Source organism: Myxocyprinus asiaticus, chromosome 7 (assembly GCF_019703515.2).
Source record: "Myxocyprinus asiaticus isolate MX2 ecotype Aquarium Trade chromosome 7, UBuf_Myxa_2, whole genome shotgun sequence".
Lineage (NCBI taxonomy): Eukaryota > Metazoa > Chordata > Actinopteri > Cypriniformes > Catostomidae > Myxocyprinus > Myxocyprinus asiaticus.
The window spans coordinates 26,250,170-26,268,320 of NC_059350.1; the positions used below are offsets into that span (position 1 = coordinate 26,250,170).

General features: G+C 41.3%; 2 protein-coding genes across 11 annotated transcripts in view; one reads left to right on the forward strand and one right to left on the reverse strand.

Annotated features, from left to right (window-relative positions):
- The first annotated feature begins 3,705 nt into the window (after positions 1–3,705).
- On the forward strand, positions 3,706–5,970 carry spp2 (secreted phosphoprotein 2). 2 transcript variants are annotated; one of them, XM_051702597.1, is made up of 6 exons: positions 3,706–3,864; positions 4,114–4,276; positions 4,464–4,586; positions 4,909–5,016; positions 5,244–5,289; positions 5,393–5,970. In XM_051702597.1, exons 2-6 carry the CDS (start codon positions 4,202–4,204, stop codon positions 5,518–5,520), a joined length of 480 nt encoding a protein of 159 aa, XP_051558557.1. In that variant the 5' UTR covers positions 3,706–3,864; positions 4,114–4,201; the 3' UTR covers positions 5,521–5,970. The 2 variants fall into 2 exon arrangements, with proteins under 2 accessions (XP_051558557.1, XP_051558556.1); XM_051702596.1 differs by having other exon boundaries at positions 3,707–3,864; positions 4,155–4,276.
- Positions 5,761–18,151, reverse strand: part of raph1b (Ras association (RalGDS/AF-6) and pleckstrin homology domains 1b) — a 127,735-nt gene continuing 115,344 nt past the window's right edge. For all 9 annotated transcript variants that reach the window (XM_051702446.1, XM_051702445.1, XM_051702444.1 and 6 more), the window contains 3 exons: positions 12,199–12,319; positions 9,841–9,983; positions 5,761–9,675 (listed from right to left, as the gene is read on the reverse strand). In XM_051702446.1, coding sequence (XP_051558406.1) covers positions 7,162–9,675; positions 9,841–9,983; positions 12,199–12,319 — 2,778 coding nt within the window. In that variant the 3' untranslated portion in view covers positions 5,761–7,161. The remainder of the gene's footprint in view (positions 9,676–9,840; positions 9,984–12,198; positions 12,320–18,151) is intronic.

Consider the following 18,151-nt stretch of genomic DNA (forward strand, 5'->3'; position numbering starts at 1 on the left):
AACCCACCTCCAGTAGCAGATAAGAATTATAAGTGCAATGTACTGAAATGCCATAGATTCTGGGTAACAGAAGTACATTGAGTCAACTAGATACAGTAGGAAAGAGAGGCCAAATTAAACAGGCCATAGTACTCAAGGGAGCTAAAAGTAAAAACAGTCTACAGAGGGTAGAAATTATTTAAACAGAGTTAGTAAACAGAATTGTCCTTTTTTTGTAGAGTTGGGGAGTTCCAGGTGAGTATAAATCCGTTTGACAGAAACATTGTCCATCTGACCAATATCTGAACCAAACTGATATCTTCACATTAGATTAATACACACTCTAAAAAAAGGTTCCTTAATGGTTCTTTAAAGATATCAAAGGTTCCATTTGAAACCACATCTACCTAAAGAACCATTTTATTTCAGGTTTAAAGGAATAGTTAAGCCAAAAATGACAATTGTCATTTATTCACCCTCAACCCATATGACTTTCTTCTGCAGAACACACACACACACACAATATATATATATGTATATATATATATATACATATATATATACACACACACACACACATACACTGGAGGCCAAAAGTTTGGAATAATGTACAGATTTTGCTCTTATGGAAAAAAAAAATTGGTACATTTATTCACTAAAGTGGCATTCAACTGACCACAAAGTATAGTCAGTACATTACTGATGTAAAAAACAGCACCATCACTATTTGAAAAAAGTTATTTTTGATCAAATCTAGACAGGCCCCATTTCCAGCAGCCATCACTCAAACACCTTACCCTTGAGTAATCATGCTAAATTGCTAATCTGGTACTAGAAAATCACTTGCCATTATATCAAATACTGCTAAAAGCTATTTGATTCGTTAAATGAAGCTTAACGTGTTTGTTTTTGAGTTGCCACAGTATGCAATAGACAGGCATGTCTTAAGGTCAATATTAGGTCACAAATGGCAAAAAAGAAACGGCTTTCTTTAAAAACTTGTGTCAATCATTGTTTTGAGGAATGAAGGCTATACAATGCTTGAAATAACCAAAAAACAAGATTTCATACAAAGGTGTACACTACAGTCTTCAAAGACAAAGGACAACTGGCTCTAACAAGGACAGAAAGAGATGTGGAAAGTCCAGATGTTCAACTAAACAAGAGGATAAGTACATCAGATTCTCTAGTTTAAGAAATAGACGCCTCAGCTGACGGCTTCATTGAATTCTACCCACTCAACACCAGTTTCATGTACAGCAGTAAAGAGAAGACTCAGGGGTGCAGGCCTTATGGGAAGAATTGCAAAGAAAAAGCCACTTTTGAAACAGAAAAACAAAAAGAAAAGGTTAGGGTGGGGTGGGCAAAGAAACACAGACATTGGACAACAGATAATTGGAAAAGAGTGTTATGGATCTTAACCCCATTGAGCTTTTATGGGATCAGCTAGACTGTAAGGTGCATGAGAAGTGCCCAACAAGACAGCCACATCTATGGCAAGTGCTACAGGAAGTGTGAGGTGAAATGTCACCTGAGTATCTGGACTGCAAAAAATGATTTTCAAGACAAGTATTTTTGTCTTGTTTTCCAGTAAAAATACCTAAACTTTCTTAAAATGTGATTTATTTACTTGATGAGCAAACTGGCATAAGATTTTAAGTCTTGTTTTGAGAGAAATCTAATCAAATTTAGTGAGATTTATGCTTAAAACAAGAAAAAACTGTTTGCCAATGGAGTAAGAAAAATAGAACTTAATTCAAAGAGTAAACAAGTTTATTTTGCTTACCCCATTGGCAGATTTCATTTTATTTTTTTCTTGTTTTGAATCTAAAGTTCACTAAACTTTGTCAGATTTATCTTAAAAGAAGACTTAATATCTTATCCCGTATTGCTTGACAAGTAAATAAATCACGTTTTAAGAATGTTTAGATAATTTTATAGGAAAACAAGACAAAAATACTATGAAAATATTTTTTTGCAGTGAACTGACAGCTAGAATGCCAAGGATCTGCAAAGCTGTCATTGCTGCACGTGGAGTATTTGATGAGAACTCTTTGAAGTTGTTTAAGAAGTTCTGAATTTATGTAATTTTTTTCTTCACATTTTAATAGTACATTTTCACGTTATTAATGTCTTGACTATAAAATGTGATCAGTTGAATGTCACTTTGGTGAATAAAAGTACCAATTTCTTTCCATAAGAGCAAAATCTGTACATTATTCCAAACCTTTGGCTGCCAGTATATATAGCTGCTTGATTTTTTGCGCCAGCAGTGGTATAAACTTACCCAATAGCAAATGTAGACTGGCTGAAAGTATGCTAAGACGCATGAAAGCTGTGAATGAAAATCAGGGTTATTCCACCAAAATACTGATTTCTGAACTCTTCCTAAGTTAAAAAAATTTGTTTTGTGTTGTTTAAAAATGAATATGAACTTGTTTTCTTTGCATTATTCAAGGTCTGAAAACACTGCATCTTTTTTTTAAATATATATATATATATATATATATATATATATATATATATATATATATATATATATATATATATATATATATATATATATATATATATATATATATATATATATATATATATATATCAGTTTTTATCATTTTCTGCAAATAAATGCTCTAAATGACAATATTTTTATTTGGAATTTGGGAGAAATGTTGTCAGTACTTTGAGTAAAATGAACATTTTTGTTTTATTCTATAAACACATACCTATAAATAGTAAATTCAGAGAAACTGACAATTTTGATAAAGTGGTCTCTTAATTTTTTTCAGAGCTGTGTGTGTATATATATATATATATATATTAATGAATGATCAGACTGAAATAAATCTGGTGCTAGCTATATAGAACCAATTTTTTGAGTTCAGTTTTATTTATGCATTGGGATGAGATGTGATACATAATGCAATGTAAATAGTCAAAAAATAAATAAATAAAAAAGCAACTATCAAGACAAATAAGAATTAGACTGATAGTAGGCACTAGTTGTTCAATGCAGTAATAGAGTTTGTGTTCAAACTTCAAAGTGCAGTTAAGTTGGCATGTTGCTTGGCATGGGTTAGACTGATAAAAGGCCATTTCATCATCCCCATCCATTGTATACTTATTAAACCAAACTACAACAAAGGAACCTGTCAAGCAATCACTGACCATTTTTTTTGAATCTCTGTTCTGAATAGATAACACTTTATCTTATGTTATGACAAAGTTGTCTCTTCAGTATCCATAACACTTCTCTTACCCCCATACTTTTTTGACTCATTTGAGTCACTGTCAAGGAAATTTCTAACTCTCCAAGTGACTCAAAATGATCTCGCATTGTCAGAGAGTCAAAGCTGTGTTCATCCTTTAGAGTGAACTTTAAATTAAACATGATATGTAAATGTGATTTACAAAAAACAGTATGAGGGAGGTGTGATTCCAGGATTCAGGAAGACATGTTCAGTATCAGTCCAGTTAAAACAAGCATAAGGATAGCAATCCCATATCTCTATTTTCTAAATTACAAAATCAGTTGACTTAGCATTGTTTTGTGAAATCTATGTCTTTCAAAATCTAATAATAAAAAACCCATGTCAAATACAATATAGGAGCAATGTACGAAAAGTAATTCCAGATAGAGGGACATATTCTAGGTAAGACAACCAATGAGTCTGTATGCCAAAGTTCCTCTTTAGTAAGATGTGCACTGAACAGGAGAGGCCAAATCAAACAAGTCCCTGTTCTAGGAAAGGAGGAGGGGAATAGAAAGAGGGATAATGGTTAAAACTGGACTGATTGCTGGTAAGAGCATCTAGTCTGATTGATAGATGAAAATGAGGTGCTGTGTTCTTCTGTGTCTGCTCCTGCAAGTTTTGGGAGGCTCAGGTGAGTGTGACACCTCAATTTACCATCAGAAAAGACATTGGGAATAATTATATGACCATACTCTGGACTGACATGTTAATATTCATGCATTGTTTCATGCATTGCATTGTTAAAGTTTACTTGAGTGATTAGAACTACTTGGATTTGTTTTTATTAAAAAAGTGGACTTTCAAAAAGTATTTACTTCTAAAAACTTTGAAACTTTAAGTTTAAAACCTAACAGTAATTTTTTTTTGAATATGGGTGCAGATCCTTAAATGAGTAACATGGCATCTGACATACACCCATAGGCCTTCCTCTGTTTGAGCTGAGCTCAAAAGCAGATGACGCTCTACGGATGGCCCTCAATCAAATCAATGCACGTTACGCCAGACTTCACCTGTACAGAGTGTCCAAGGCCTCTGTGAAGAGGGTGAGTTCACACTTTTAAAACAATAATATTATTTCTACATCAGGCAAAAGGCTGGTGCTGGGTGACTAATGAGGACCCAATCATCATTTAGAGAATAATCCTTTAGAGAATTATCCATTATCATCAACTTTTAACTGGTCATTGATTCTCCTGATAACTGCAAACCATTTGATTTATTAACCTCAAGATTGTTCCTCTGGAAATGGACACATATGATCTGTTTCTGAGATTTGGGATCAGGGAGACAGAGTGCCAGAAAAACTCTGGGCTCGACCCTCAGGGCTGCATGTACCGCAAGAGTTTCTTTGTGGTAAGTCATCTCGAAGTCTTCAATCACATCATGATATGTGAACGAAAGGGGCAAGCCTGTAGCCCCTGTTCTGTGCACGTCAGTGGTATGCTGTTTAAAATAGATTTAGATTGTGTATAAGCATGTTACACCATAGGACGTCAATTTTCCAAAAGTATTTCACATCAGCTACTCACCTAAAATTTTCAAGTGCATCTGCAACATTTGTTTAATGTCTACTCCTACAATGCTTTGTAATAGTTTGTTCTTGCACAATGGTTTACAATAATAACTGTAAAATGTTATTTTTCATGACTCTTAATTTGGTATCTGTGGTTCCAAGTCGGAGGCAGGGTGCTATATCAGAGTTCGAGTGGCTCAGCAGGTCACTACTATCATCTCTCTCAGATGCACACTGGCAGACAGCTCAAGCTCTGAGTCCAGTGAGGAGGTGAGTGATTCAAACAAAGTGTGAAGGTAAAAGAGAGGTTCATTCAATCATTACTTCACTATATTCTAACAAAAATATCAATAGTGTCAAAACGTGTCGGTTTAAATAAATAACAAAATGAGTCTCCAATACATGAATGAAATAATTTGGTGTGATATGGGGTTGCTGGGACTGGGAGACACATTGTAAAATCAATTAATGAAAAATTACTGTATTTGTGCCCACAGAGGAGATTAGAATGGAACTATGATTCAAATCATTTTGGGACTAGAGGTAAACAAATTAACATGTGGTATTGCTACACTTAATTTCATATTTGGTGTATTCATGTTATATACTTTTTTTTAATAATGCTTTTGACATACTGTAATTGTAGACCACACACGTGCAACTTTAGCACCAAGAATTAACATGGCCCCACCTTTACATTCGGATCATCACAACAACAGGGAAACCAGCAATGTTCGAGGAGACAACTTCAGCAATCACCTGCCATTTCAGTGATGGGCAGAATAAATATTCTACACTGAAAGATTAAGGTGCTGCTAACATAAAGCCAGTGACTAAAGGAAAAGACTGTACTATACAAAGGATTTTGTCACAGGCTACCCATAACTACAGACTCCAGTGAAACATGAAAATGAAACATTTTGTGACAAAGATTATTCTGTGTATGAACATGAATAGAAAACATTCCATCATCAACCTTCCCCCAAGAAACCCAATGAAAAGATCAGAAACATGTTTGATATCAACATGTATAATTTCATTTTAAATTACACATTTTCCAGAGAGAGATATGCAGGGCACGATTTTCATAGACCTTTGATGGATCAAGACCGGATACTTCAATAATTTAATATTAACTTCAGTCAGTCACATGATCATCTAAAGAACCTGAAAGTTTTCATGATATTGTAAATACAGTCAATAAACCAATTTTCCCAAATTAAATGTGGACATACATCAATAATATGAATACTTGTTTGTACATATGTTAAGTGGCCCTCAACTGCTTGTTCAGAAGAACCATTATAGATTGGTGTTCACTGTAGATTTCTGAAATTGTATGTCATTTCTGCAAGGGGAAAAAAAGCCAGAACTCTCTGATAGTTCAAACCATACAGGGAAAGCTAACCTTTTAATTGGCCTCTACTTTTAAGGCTAGAACATTCTGAGTTGTTTTTTGGTAGGCATGACATGTTCTAGAACCTTTTAAGGCATGGCTATATTCAATGAGCCAATAATACAGGTTATAATACAGGATATAAGATAATCTATGTGAATAATGATTGTGTTATTCAGTCACATGACTAAAATTCAATTTCTTGATAGATGGACAATCTGTAAAAGCCAGTTTGAATGTTCACCAGAGCAAGTAAGGACCAATGAGGAACAGCAAGGCAGTCATTTGTTTTACATAGACAAAGATACTGCAGATGAGAAGCAAATGAGAATGGCTACAATTGGGTCTAATCAAAAAAGCAAACATTCCACAGTCTCACAGAAATAGACATTATTGAGGCAACTCATCCTTCATGTTACTATTTTGACAGTTACAACTAAAATGCAATTAAAGTGGCTCAAAGTATATTAGTAAACATGACAGATGCATCCATTGGGCACTGGATCTGACCTTCTCAGCCACATATACAGTAAATGCTGAAAAGTTGTGCTGAACTATATACCAGCCAAACACACTGTCTACATAGACCTACCTATTTAATACTCCTCAAACAACATTTACTATCCAACCATTTAAAAGACTTCAGACTAAAATAACAAAGTCTCTTCAGATTATTAAATAATAATATAAAAACAATATAAAAGCAAAAGGCCAAAATTAAAAATCCCACCCTACCCCAAAGTTTAAAACATTAATCTTTCCAAAAATCAATGCGATTAATCTTTTGATGCAGTATTGACATCCATGCAGTACCAAGGTGATGAAGTAGAATCACTCTTGTCATATTTGTTTGGAACTGATGCATGGTCACAAACACACAGTTAAGCTGAAACTTCTTTAGTCAATTTTTGTACAGAATAATCTGAGTATATCAACAAAATGATGGCTTCTCCTCAACAACACTATGGGACTGACACGAAAATAGCAAGCAAGAATGTCAAAGAAAAGTTGCAATTGTCTCAGTTTTTCAGTTTGGTGCTGTTGTCCCGCTTGGGTGGGGCAGGAGGAGGCCCTCGCCTTAGTGTTGCATAGCCTGAGATATTCCCGGACATGTAGCAACTCCCACTGTGCCTCTGCTGGTCATTCAATAGCTCAGGGGGAGGTGGTGGCAAAGCCATGTCATCCATTGTGGCCACAGGGTCCACTTTGTCTCCTGAGACTCGTGAGGACTTGCGTTTCAATGTCTTGTTAAGGTCCTCTAAGAAGTTTGGCTGCGTGCTTCCTTGTATGGAAGGTGGAGATATTGGTGGAGACTCTCTAATAGTGTTGTTACAGCGAAGTGATGCTGAAGGTTGAGTTTTCTTCAGGGAACTCTTGCCCCAAGCTGGCTGGGGCTGAGGATTGACCACGGCCACTTTAGGACACACACCATTTAGATCACCTGGAAGGGGTGGTGGAGGTGGGAGGTCAGACTCCAGTGGAGGAGGAGGGAAGATGTCATTCTCTGGGGGTGGAGGAGATGGAAAGTCTGCAGTTGACTGGCGGTTCTGATTCAATTTGCTCTGCAAAGCCAAAGGAAGACTTGCCAGATTGAGCTTGCCTGGTTTGGGAGGTGCTGGAGGGCCTGTAGAAGGCTCTTTGGAGGGTGAAATAGAGGATGATTTCGATGATGAAGCATCACTGGGGTTAAACTTGCTCACCAAGTTCCTACGGGACTCCTGGTACTCCATAGAGAAATTAGACTTCACACTGGAGTTGCGCTGAGGAGTTGGTGGAGGTTTCTTGACACCTGCAGATGAGCCAGAGGGAGACTTCCTCATAGGGGAGCCTGATGTGGGAGGAAGAGGAGGTGGGGGAGGAGGGGTATGACCTGGAGGAGGAGGAGGTGGTGGTGGTGGTGGTGGTGGTGGTGGAGAAGGAAAGGCAAGGGTACTCTCTGGTGGAGGTGGTGGAAACTCTGGTGACCGTGGTTTTTGCTGGCCTTGCCCTACAGGCTGCCATTTTGGTTTAGCCTTCACTGCAGGTGGGGACTGAGGAGCTTTATAACACTCTTCATGATTGGTCATTGCCGGAGATGCAACAGGAAACTGGCTAGCAAGCTGCTTAACAAGAGATGGTACTGATGAGGGTTGGCTGGAGAATGGTAGTGTCTTGGAGATGCTGTGCTGCTTGGGTAGTATGGGTGGGGGTTGGCACTTTAATGGTGGTGCTGGAGGTGGTGGAGGAGGAGGAGGGGGAGGAGGTGGTGCTGGAGCTTGAGTTGATAGAGCTACTGGGGATACTGGAAGAATTCCACCTGAAGGTTTGGGTGCTGTCTGAGGTGGGAATCCACCAGCAAAAGTTTTGGGTAAGACTGGAGGTTGAACTGGCTGCTGTATGAGGGCTGGTGGAGGTGGTGGTGGTGGATTTAGAGCCAAAGCAGTGGGTTGTTGAGGAGGGAGTGGAGGTGCAGGTGGTGCGGGTGGTGGTGGTGGAGGAGGAGGTGGTGGTGGAGGAGAATGGGTCTGACTGGCTGGGGGTGATGCATTGTGGGGCACATTGGGAAATTTTTGGATGAGGACCTGCTTGAGTCCATTGGTGAGGAGAGGTGGCTGAATTGTAGAAGATGGAGGAGAAGGGGGAAGGCCATTAGCCTGAAGAGGGGGAGGAGGAGGTGGTAGAGGCTGTGATTGGAGGGGAAACATGAGTGGAGGTGGTGGCAGAGGCTGTGATTGGAAGGATACTATGGTTGTAGGAGGTGGTAGAGGCTGTGATTGAAAGGGCTCCATGGGTGGAGGTGGTGGGAGAGGCTGTGATTGAAGGGGCACCATGGGTGGAGGTGGTGGGAGAGGCTGTGATTGGAAGGATACTATGGTTGTAGGAGGTGATAGAGGCTGTGATTGAAGGGGCACCACGGGTGGAGGTGGTGGGAGAGGCTGTGATTGAAGAGGCACTATGAGTGGAGGAGGTGGTAGAGGCTGTGACTGGATGGGCATTATGGGAGGAGGTGGTGGTGGAGGTGGAGGAGAAGGGGAAGGAGGGGAGGGCTGGGGGACTGTGGCAGGGGCTGGAGGACCGAGCTTCAACACTGCCATGGCTGATCCAGGTGGAGGCATTGAAGCAGGTGGAGGGGGAGGAGGAGGGGGCGGAATGTTTGCCCTTGGTGAAATATTGTTTGACTGTGGCTTGGAGGCCTGTGGGACCGGTAGCACTTGCTGCTGCAATTGAGGGTGAGGCTTGTGGTGACCAGTGGCCTGAGATGCATTCTTCAGACGAGTGATAGTGCTGTATTTGGCAAACATGGTTGGAGCGGCATGGTGTGGGATACTGGAAATGGGAGGAGGAGGGGGCGGGGGAGGTGGTGGAGGAGGCGGCGGAGCAGGTGTCATCTGGGGTGGTGCTTGGACCGGTGCCTGGCTAACACTTCCACGTGACTGTGGAATTGACTGTGAGAGTGGCTGTTGCTGTGGGTGTAGATGCTGCTGTTGAGGCACATGATGAGAAGAATGGCTGCTATGGGTTGAATGGGCAGAACGGATTGATTCTGGTCTTGCCTGAACCAAAAGAATAAATACAAATAAATAATGCATTATTACTTAATTTGCTTTAAGCATAACCTGGTTCATCTTATTCTGGATAGTTTTTTTCAAAAGATTTAACCAAACAGTTATGATGTAACTTTTCAGAACAGTGAGACACATACACAGAGGAGGACTCACCCTTGTGCTCTCCTCTATTTGAGTCCCTCTCTTCCAGGCCTCAGAGAAGATTGAGCTGACCACACTTTGAGAGCGGGCATGGGAGGAGGAAGTACCATCTGATATACCACTATCTGTCTGACTAGAGTGGTTGGACTGGGACTCTTTTAGCACAAAGAGATTAAAGGTCAGCCAGCAAGCCCTTCATTTACATTAACTGAAGCCAGTAAAATAAATATGAACTTGCATCACAATGTAAACGCACGAAAGCTATGAAAGACTAATGCCCTAAAAGACTTTTGATTTGCGGCATAATATCTGTTCCTCATTGCAGTTTATTCAGGCCAAGAAATTCCTACTTAGACAGGAAGAGACAGGCTGTCTGACATGTCGGCAATCAATCACAGTTTGGTTTTTATTTAACAATCAGTATTTATTATTTTTAGTCAGGCAGAAATTCTGATCACAATGCACAATATACAGTTCTCAATGTGTATATCTAGTTAACTTCTGATTAAGTACCTCCAACCAAATTTTAAATATCTCCAGATAGCTTTAAAAACTCCAAGGCTTTAATATATTTAATTAATGATAACTTTAAAGTCGGCATGAAATCAAAATAGACCCTTTTTATTTTCTTAATGCAAGTTTCTGGTTTTATTGTGAATGATTCATCGATGCATATTTGTATTTTGATAAAACTTAACTTGCACTTCTGCTGATATGACTGACTCTTCTTTTCTAACGTATGCGAGACAGCTCAGCAGTTAAAAGGGTCATGAAATGGAGAATCAAATTTTCCTTCACATTTAGACATATAAGAGGTAACTGTACTATAAAAACAAACTAAGTTTCATAACTTAAAACTCCCTCCCCAGTCTAAAAAGAGCATTTATAGCTACCACCCTGCTGAAACATCTCGTTTAGAAATCTGTGTGCTTGTGATGTCACAAGATATTGCTCATTTGCTTTTACAAGACCCACAACATTTGTCACAGTTGAGAGTGTACTGATAAGAGGAGAACGGCCTAAGTTACACCAACACAGAGAGTGATACTACAGTTTGTTCTGCACATTTTATTGCAGACACTTTTGTGAATCACTCACAATATGCTGCAGGCTTTTTAAAGTTTATTGCGGCAATGCCAACCCAGCACCCTGCAGTAATGCCGGTAAGTAAACCATTTATTTGTAATCTTTCATATATCAGTGTGTTTGTAATAAACATAAAGGCGTTTTTTTTTTGTTTTTGTTTTTTTAAATCGCTAAGCAACCTCTGATTAGGACACTAACACCAAGCAGTATCATTGTTACACAGCTGCTTATCAAATCAGTACATAAACGTTTAAGGAATATTTGTTTGAGTTGAATAACTGTATTATGTGTGAAGAAAGCAGAGTGAAATTAAAGACATTACGGTGTAGCTTACACTACCTTTGCTATTGTAATCCCCTTCACGTTTGTTGCTAGTGTTAGTTTGTGGATAGTGTTGGTGTTTTTACTGTTGTCATCTTTTTAGACATTTATTTTAAGCAAAACTTGTATGCTCTTTTGGTTATGTTTTCTGTAGTTTTTCAACAGCAGCATATCACCCTACAGCTCTCGCTAAGCAGGGTTGAACCTCACTAGTACCTGGATGGGAGACCTCCTGGGAAGAACTACGGTTGATGCTTGAAGAGGTGTTAGTGAGGCCAGCAGGGGATGCTCACCCTGTGGTCTGTTTGGGTCCTAATTACCCAGTTTAGTGATGGGGACACTATTCTCTAAAAAAGCACTGTCTTTCAGATGAGACGTTAAACTGAGGTCCGGACTCTCAGTGGTCATTAAAAATCCCAGGGCACTTCTCGTAAAGAGTCCTGGCCAAATTTGCCCATTGGCCTCTATCCATCATTGCTTCCTAATAATTCCTTATATATACGAATTGGCTACATTACTGTACTCTTCTTTCCACCAATAGCTGGTGTGTGATGGGCATTCTGGTGCACTATGGCTACCGTCACATCATCCAGGTAGATGCTGCACACTGGTGGTGTTTGAGGAGATTCACCCTATACAATGTAAAGTGCTTTGAGTGCCAAAGCTCTATATAAATGTAACAAATTATTATTATTATTACGGCTACCTGCTTTCTCATCAGTCTCGTTATAACCATGATGTCCCACATTTAGGCTGAAATGAACAGATCGGGAAGCCCATTTTCCCATATTTAAGCTGTGAATTTATTGAGGGAGATTCCCAAGCCGGCAAACTTCGCTTACTTCCTGACACGGGATGCGTATTGAAGCCAGGAGATCAAACGGGAATCTCTGTGCCAGTGAACCAGTGAATGTAAAAAAAAATGTGCAGTGCAAAGTGATTTTTCAGGTCTAAGTTACTCACCAGGTATACTGACTGAGCTTGTTCCTGACTTGATGCTGGTGCTGGAGAGAGAAGACCAGTCATAGGCTGCTTCTGTTCGCTTCATGGCTTCCTGGTAGTTCACATACAACTGCTTTCCATACTGTGCAAGAACAACAAACAACATGCAATAATGAAGTGATTTAAACACAGTTGTCAAAGACCCCGTTTACACACGGTATTAAGATGCATCTCAGGTGATCCGATCACATGTGGTCAGGCAAAACATCAACATTAACCTGGTCGCTTATAAATGTCTCCAGTGACCACTTGTGTTCAGATTTCAAGGGGAATGTCTCTGATTTCATGACAACATCAATCAATGTCAGTGTATTACTGCATAATTATAAACTGCAAAAAGTTTAAAAATACAAAGAAAGGATGAAAAAACCAGGCGCACTGTTTCTCCCAGATGCAGATTAAATTTAATCTAAACACAATATTTCAAGCTAAATTCTCAGTTATTTTAGTGGAGTACCTGTATTAACTGAGCATCACATGTATGTGCTTTTCATCTGTGTCACTGCATACTGATATCAGGTATACTAAGGAAATTCTGTGAAGTTCTCATGCTCGTATATGTATGCTCCTTTTTAATTTTTTTCAGATCAGATGGTTATTTCCTTTTAAAAGTTGCTCGTAACTGGCAAAGTTAAAAACTCTAGTTTTAGTGCATTGGTTGATTGACAGTTGAGTGAAGGGTGCTTCACTGCTGTCTGGGACCTCTAAGAAGGGATTTGCATTTGCCCTTCAAATGTTATGTGGTCACACGTATCTTGAATACCTCCATATGTGGTTTTTGTATTCTGATCACAAAACGTTTTGGACCCTGTTTATACCAGTATTTAATGCTGAACACTTGCGATTGGATCACCTGAAATGCATTTTAATACCAGGTGTAAACAGGGTCACAGTCCCAAAATGACAGATTGACAAAAAACAGATTAAATGAGGCCCAATAGATGCATTTCCACTATTAGGCCAAATGAGGGCGTGCTAGTGTGTGTCACGGCCAGTTGTGTTCCCACTGTCACTTCCGGGGATTCATCATGCCACCTCAGGGCTTTCACTGGGACAAGGGCCAATGGCCTTTGTTTCACCAATTACCCTTGGGCCAAACAAGGCCAACTGGGAGTGAGGCGGTGTCAATGTCAAAGGTGGAGTTTCGCCGAACTTACTAGGTTGTGTATCCAGTATCAAGTTCTGGAAAAATTTTCAGACGCATAATGGACAAAGTGGTGCCCAAAAGAATAACTTTCCATGGTGCAAAATCATAGTGGAGAGACCACTCGGGACGCCATGGCAGTTACAGTTGGTCAACTGTCAATGCTAACTTATCTTGCTAGCTAGCTAATGTTTACAAATTATATAAACTCGATATTCTAGATAACATGATAACTCAGCTTGAGTTTCCCTCTTGCTTGTGAAATGGAAATGTGAAATAGATTTTGGTCTCGTGGCTCGAGGTCTGAGACTATTGGCCCCGGCTGGCCAGTTGATAGCCCTGGTTCGCACTGGCCCGATAGTGGAAAAGCGCTATTGTGAGATCTGGCCACGAGTTCCATTTCAATTACAGAAGAGTCTCTGTTGTTTAAATGCTTCCGGTAAGAGAACGCTGTGCGCTCCTGGCTGCCGCTTCGCACCGGTACTCGTGTTTGTGTTTGTTCTGCATGTTTGAATATTTGGACTCCCTCATTTGCTTTGATACATCTTCTCTTACCTACCTACTTGGACTATACCCTGGATTATCTACGTACTTCATCACTTTATCTGCTGGATTCACCATCTGGAATTGCTCCGGATTTCTCCGGATTCTCTGCTGTACCTCCCCGCATAGTTGGTGAGTGAGTCTCCACTCTCTCATTTAACTGTTGTGGACAGGATTTGGGTGGTGGGCTACCTCCCACTTCTCAAATCGCTGGTAAGGTCTCTGTGTCTCGCTGGTGTTATACAAATTGCGACAGAGCATATCAACTCTATTCACCGCTGCAAATGCATGGCTTGAACTCTCGCCCCCGGCTCGATATACGGCTACATACTTCCTCTGTAAAGTGATTGTGATTACCCGATGGCCGCGCTACATCCATCGATCTCCTCGTCACTACCTCTCATCTCACTGCTCTTCACTTTCTGCTATCCCCTCTATCTGGTCAAATCGTATGGATACTCGTTACTCTATGCTGCCTGCTGCTCATCGTGGGAGAAATTATAGCTACCTAACAGCTATTCCATGCGAACCGCCTCACCAACACGATCTACGTGCTGTGACTGTTTATATCCTGCCATTGCGCTGTTTAACTGTCGGTCCCTTACAGAAAAGCCACACTGCTCTGCTCCACAATAACTGATAAAAACCTAGATATATTACTGCTTACTGAAACATGGCAAATTCCCAATCACTATTTCCACATGAACCTGCTAACTCCCCCTGGATACAACTACCTGGCTAAACCTCACCTGATTGGTGGTGGTGGTGGTCTGGCTGCTGTCTATCACAACAGCTTACATACTAAAATCATTTACTTCCATGAGATTAGCACCTTTGAATACCTGGTTTTTAAAGTTATCGGTCCATCGCCACTAGTTGTGGTTCTTGTGTAATCGCCCACCAAAGTCTTTTCTAATTTTTCGGACTCAAGAAGGCGCCGAGTATGGCTGCTGCGTTGCGAGCTCCGACACAACATAGCAATGGTTTGTTTGTTTTGTTTACAATTCTTATGTTTTTTGTCTTGGATGTTGTCTGCCTTATTGTCTACGACAGACAAACACTTTTGGACATTGGCTCAGCGATCTCACACCGTAAACCGGACTTCACATTCCTCAATGCCGACCCGCTGTTTACAAACACGCAAGCGGAGCCCTTTGTCTGGGCAGCAGGAGGAAAAGGGGAAACAGAGCCGGCGTTCTCATCAGAGTAAGACGCCGCGCAAATCGACCCCCGCTACCCACTATTCTACTGGCAAATGTTCAGTCTCTGGATAACAAGCTCTGCGAGCTGAAAGCGCGGATCTCTTTCCAACGAGAGACGAGGGACTGCTGCGTTATCTGCCTTACGGAAACTTGGATGTCTGCGGAGATTCCAGACTCAGCCATTGAACCCACGGGGTTCTCCATGCTCCGAGCGGACAGAGCGAAAGACCTCTCAGGTAAAACTAGAGGAGGTGGTGTATGTTTTATGATCAACAAATCCTGGTGTGATCAGAGGAACATACATTCCATCAAGTCTTTCTGTTCTCCTGATCTGGAATTTCTTATGCTTCTGTGTCGACCATTCTGGCTACCGAGGGAATTCACAGCGGTCATTATCACAGCTGTGTACATTCCCCCACAAGCCGACACAGACCGGGCACTCAAGGAACTGTATGGGAGTATAAGTGAGCAGGAAACCGCGCACCCTGAGGCCGCGTTCATTGTGACCGGGGACTTTAATAAAGCCAGTTTAAAATCAGTCGCACCAAAATATCACCAGCACATTAGTTTCAACACACGAGGGGACCGGGTTTTGGACCATTGCTACTCTCTGTTCCGGGATGGCTACAAATCCCTCCCCCGCCCACCATTTGGCAAATCGGACCACTCTTCCATTCTGCTTCTGCCCGCTTACAGGCAGAAACTCAAACAGGAAGCACCCACCCTCAGAACGATCCAGTGCTGGTCGGACCAATCAGACTCTATGCTACAAGACTGTTTTGATCGCACGGACTGGGAGATGTTCCGGTCCGCCTCTGATGACGACATCGAGCTTTACGCTGATAGCGTAATGTGTTTCATCAGAACGTGTGTAGAGGAAGTGATTCCGACCAGAACTGTGCGAATCTATCCGAATCAGAAGCCGTGGATCAACAGCGATGTTTGCGCGGCACTTAATGTGCGGACCTCCGCTTTTAATTCCGGGAACGCGGAGGAGCATAAACAAGCCAGTTATGCCCTCCGAAAAACAGCAAAACGCCAGTACAGGAGTAAGATTGAGGGACAGTTTAACACCACCAACTTTAGAAGCATGTGGCAGGGAATTAACATCATCACGGACTTTAAAGGGAATAAAAACTCCGCCATGAACACCGCTGCCTCTCTACCGGATGAGCTAAATACTTTTTATGCTCGTTTCGAGGGAAATAACACTGCCCTCGCGGAGAGAGCTCTCGCGGCCGAAGCTACAGAGGTTAGTTCACTCTCCGTCTCTGTAGCGGATGTAACCCGATCCTTCCGACGGGTGAATATCCGCAAAGCCGCGGGTCCAGACGGCATTCCGGGCCGCGTCATCAGAGCGTGCGTGAACCAGCTGGCTGGTGTTTTTACGGACATTTTCAACCTTTCCCTCTCTTTGTCTGTAGTCCCCACATGCTTTAAAACATCCGCCATTGTGCCTGTTCCAAAACAATCGAAAATAACTTGTTTAAATGACTGGCGTCCTGTTGCTCTGACCCCCATCATCAGCAAATGTTTTGAGAGACTAATCAGAGATTACATCTGCTCTGTATTACCACTCAATCTTGACCCGCTGCAGTTTGCTTACCGCAACAACCGCTCCACTGATGATGCCATTGCATCTACAATACACACTGCTCTCTCCCACCTGGAAAAAAAGAACACTTATGTGAGAATGCTGTTTGTAGACTACAGCTCAGCATTCAACACCATAGTGCCCTCCAAGCTAGATGAGAAACTCCGGGCTCTGGGCTTAAACAGCTCGCTGTGCAGCTGGATCCTGGACTTCCTGTCAAGCAGACGCCAGGTGGTTAGAATAGGCAGCAACATCTCCTCATCACTGATCCTCAACACTGGAGCCCCACAGGGCTGTGTTCTCAGCCCACTACTGTATTCCCTGTACACACATGACTGTGTGGCAACACATAACTCCAATGCCATCATTAAGTTTGCTGATGACACGACGGTGGTAGGTCTGATCACTGACAATGATGAAACAGCCTACAGAGAGGAGGTGCACACTCTGACACACTGGTGTCAGGAGCACAACCTCTCCCTCAACGTCAGTAAGACAAAGGAGCTTGTGGTGGACTTCAGGAGAAAAGACAGAGAACACAGTCCAATCACCATCAATGGAGCACCAGTGGAGAGAGTCAGCAGCTTCAAGTTCCTGGGTGTCCACATCACTGAGGAACTCACATGGTCCGTCCACACTGAAGTCGATGTGAAGAAGGCTCATCAGCGCCTTTTCTTCCTGAGACGGCTGAGGAAGTTTGGAATGAACCGCCACATCCTCACACGGTTCTACACCTGCACTGTGGAGAGCATCCTGACTGGCTGTATCTCCGCCTGGTACGGCAATAGCACTGCCCACAACCGCAAAGCACTGCAAAGGGTGGTGCGAACTGCCAAACACATCATCGGAGGTGAGCTTCCCTCCCTCCAGGAAATATATACAAGGCGGTGTGTGAAAAAAGCTCGGAGGATCATCAGAGACTCCAGCCACCCGAGCCATGGGCTGTTCTCACTGCTACCATCAGGTAGGCGGTATCGCAGCATCAGGACCCGCACCAGCCGACTCCATGATAGCTTCTTCCCCCAAGCAATCAGACTTCTGAACTCTTGATCTCCCACGATCAAAATACATCAGCCCTGCACTTTATTACTCTTTTATCTCACACCGGACTGTCATAAATTATATTACTGTCATTATATTATGTCTCTCTTAACAACTGACTATCAACCGACAGCCTGAATGTCAATACAGTACAATACTGTACATTCTATATATATACTTTTTTCATATATATTTTAATTTTTATTGAATAATGTGTATCTATATAGTATCTATATAGTAAAAAAAAAAAAAAAAAAAAAAAAAAAAAAACAGCATATTGTATACTGTACAGTGTATGTTATTATTTGTATATTGTTGAGTGTAATTGTGTATAACAGATGTTTAAATTGTGTTGTGTTAATTTGATGTTTTAAGTTGTGTAATTATGTA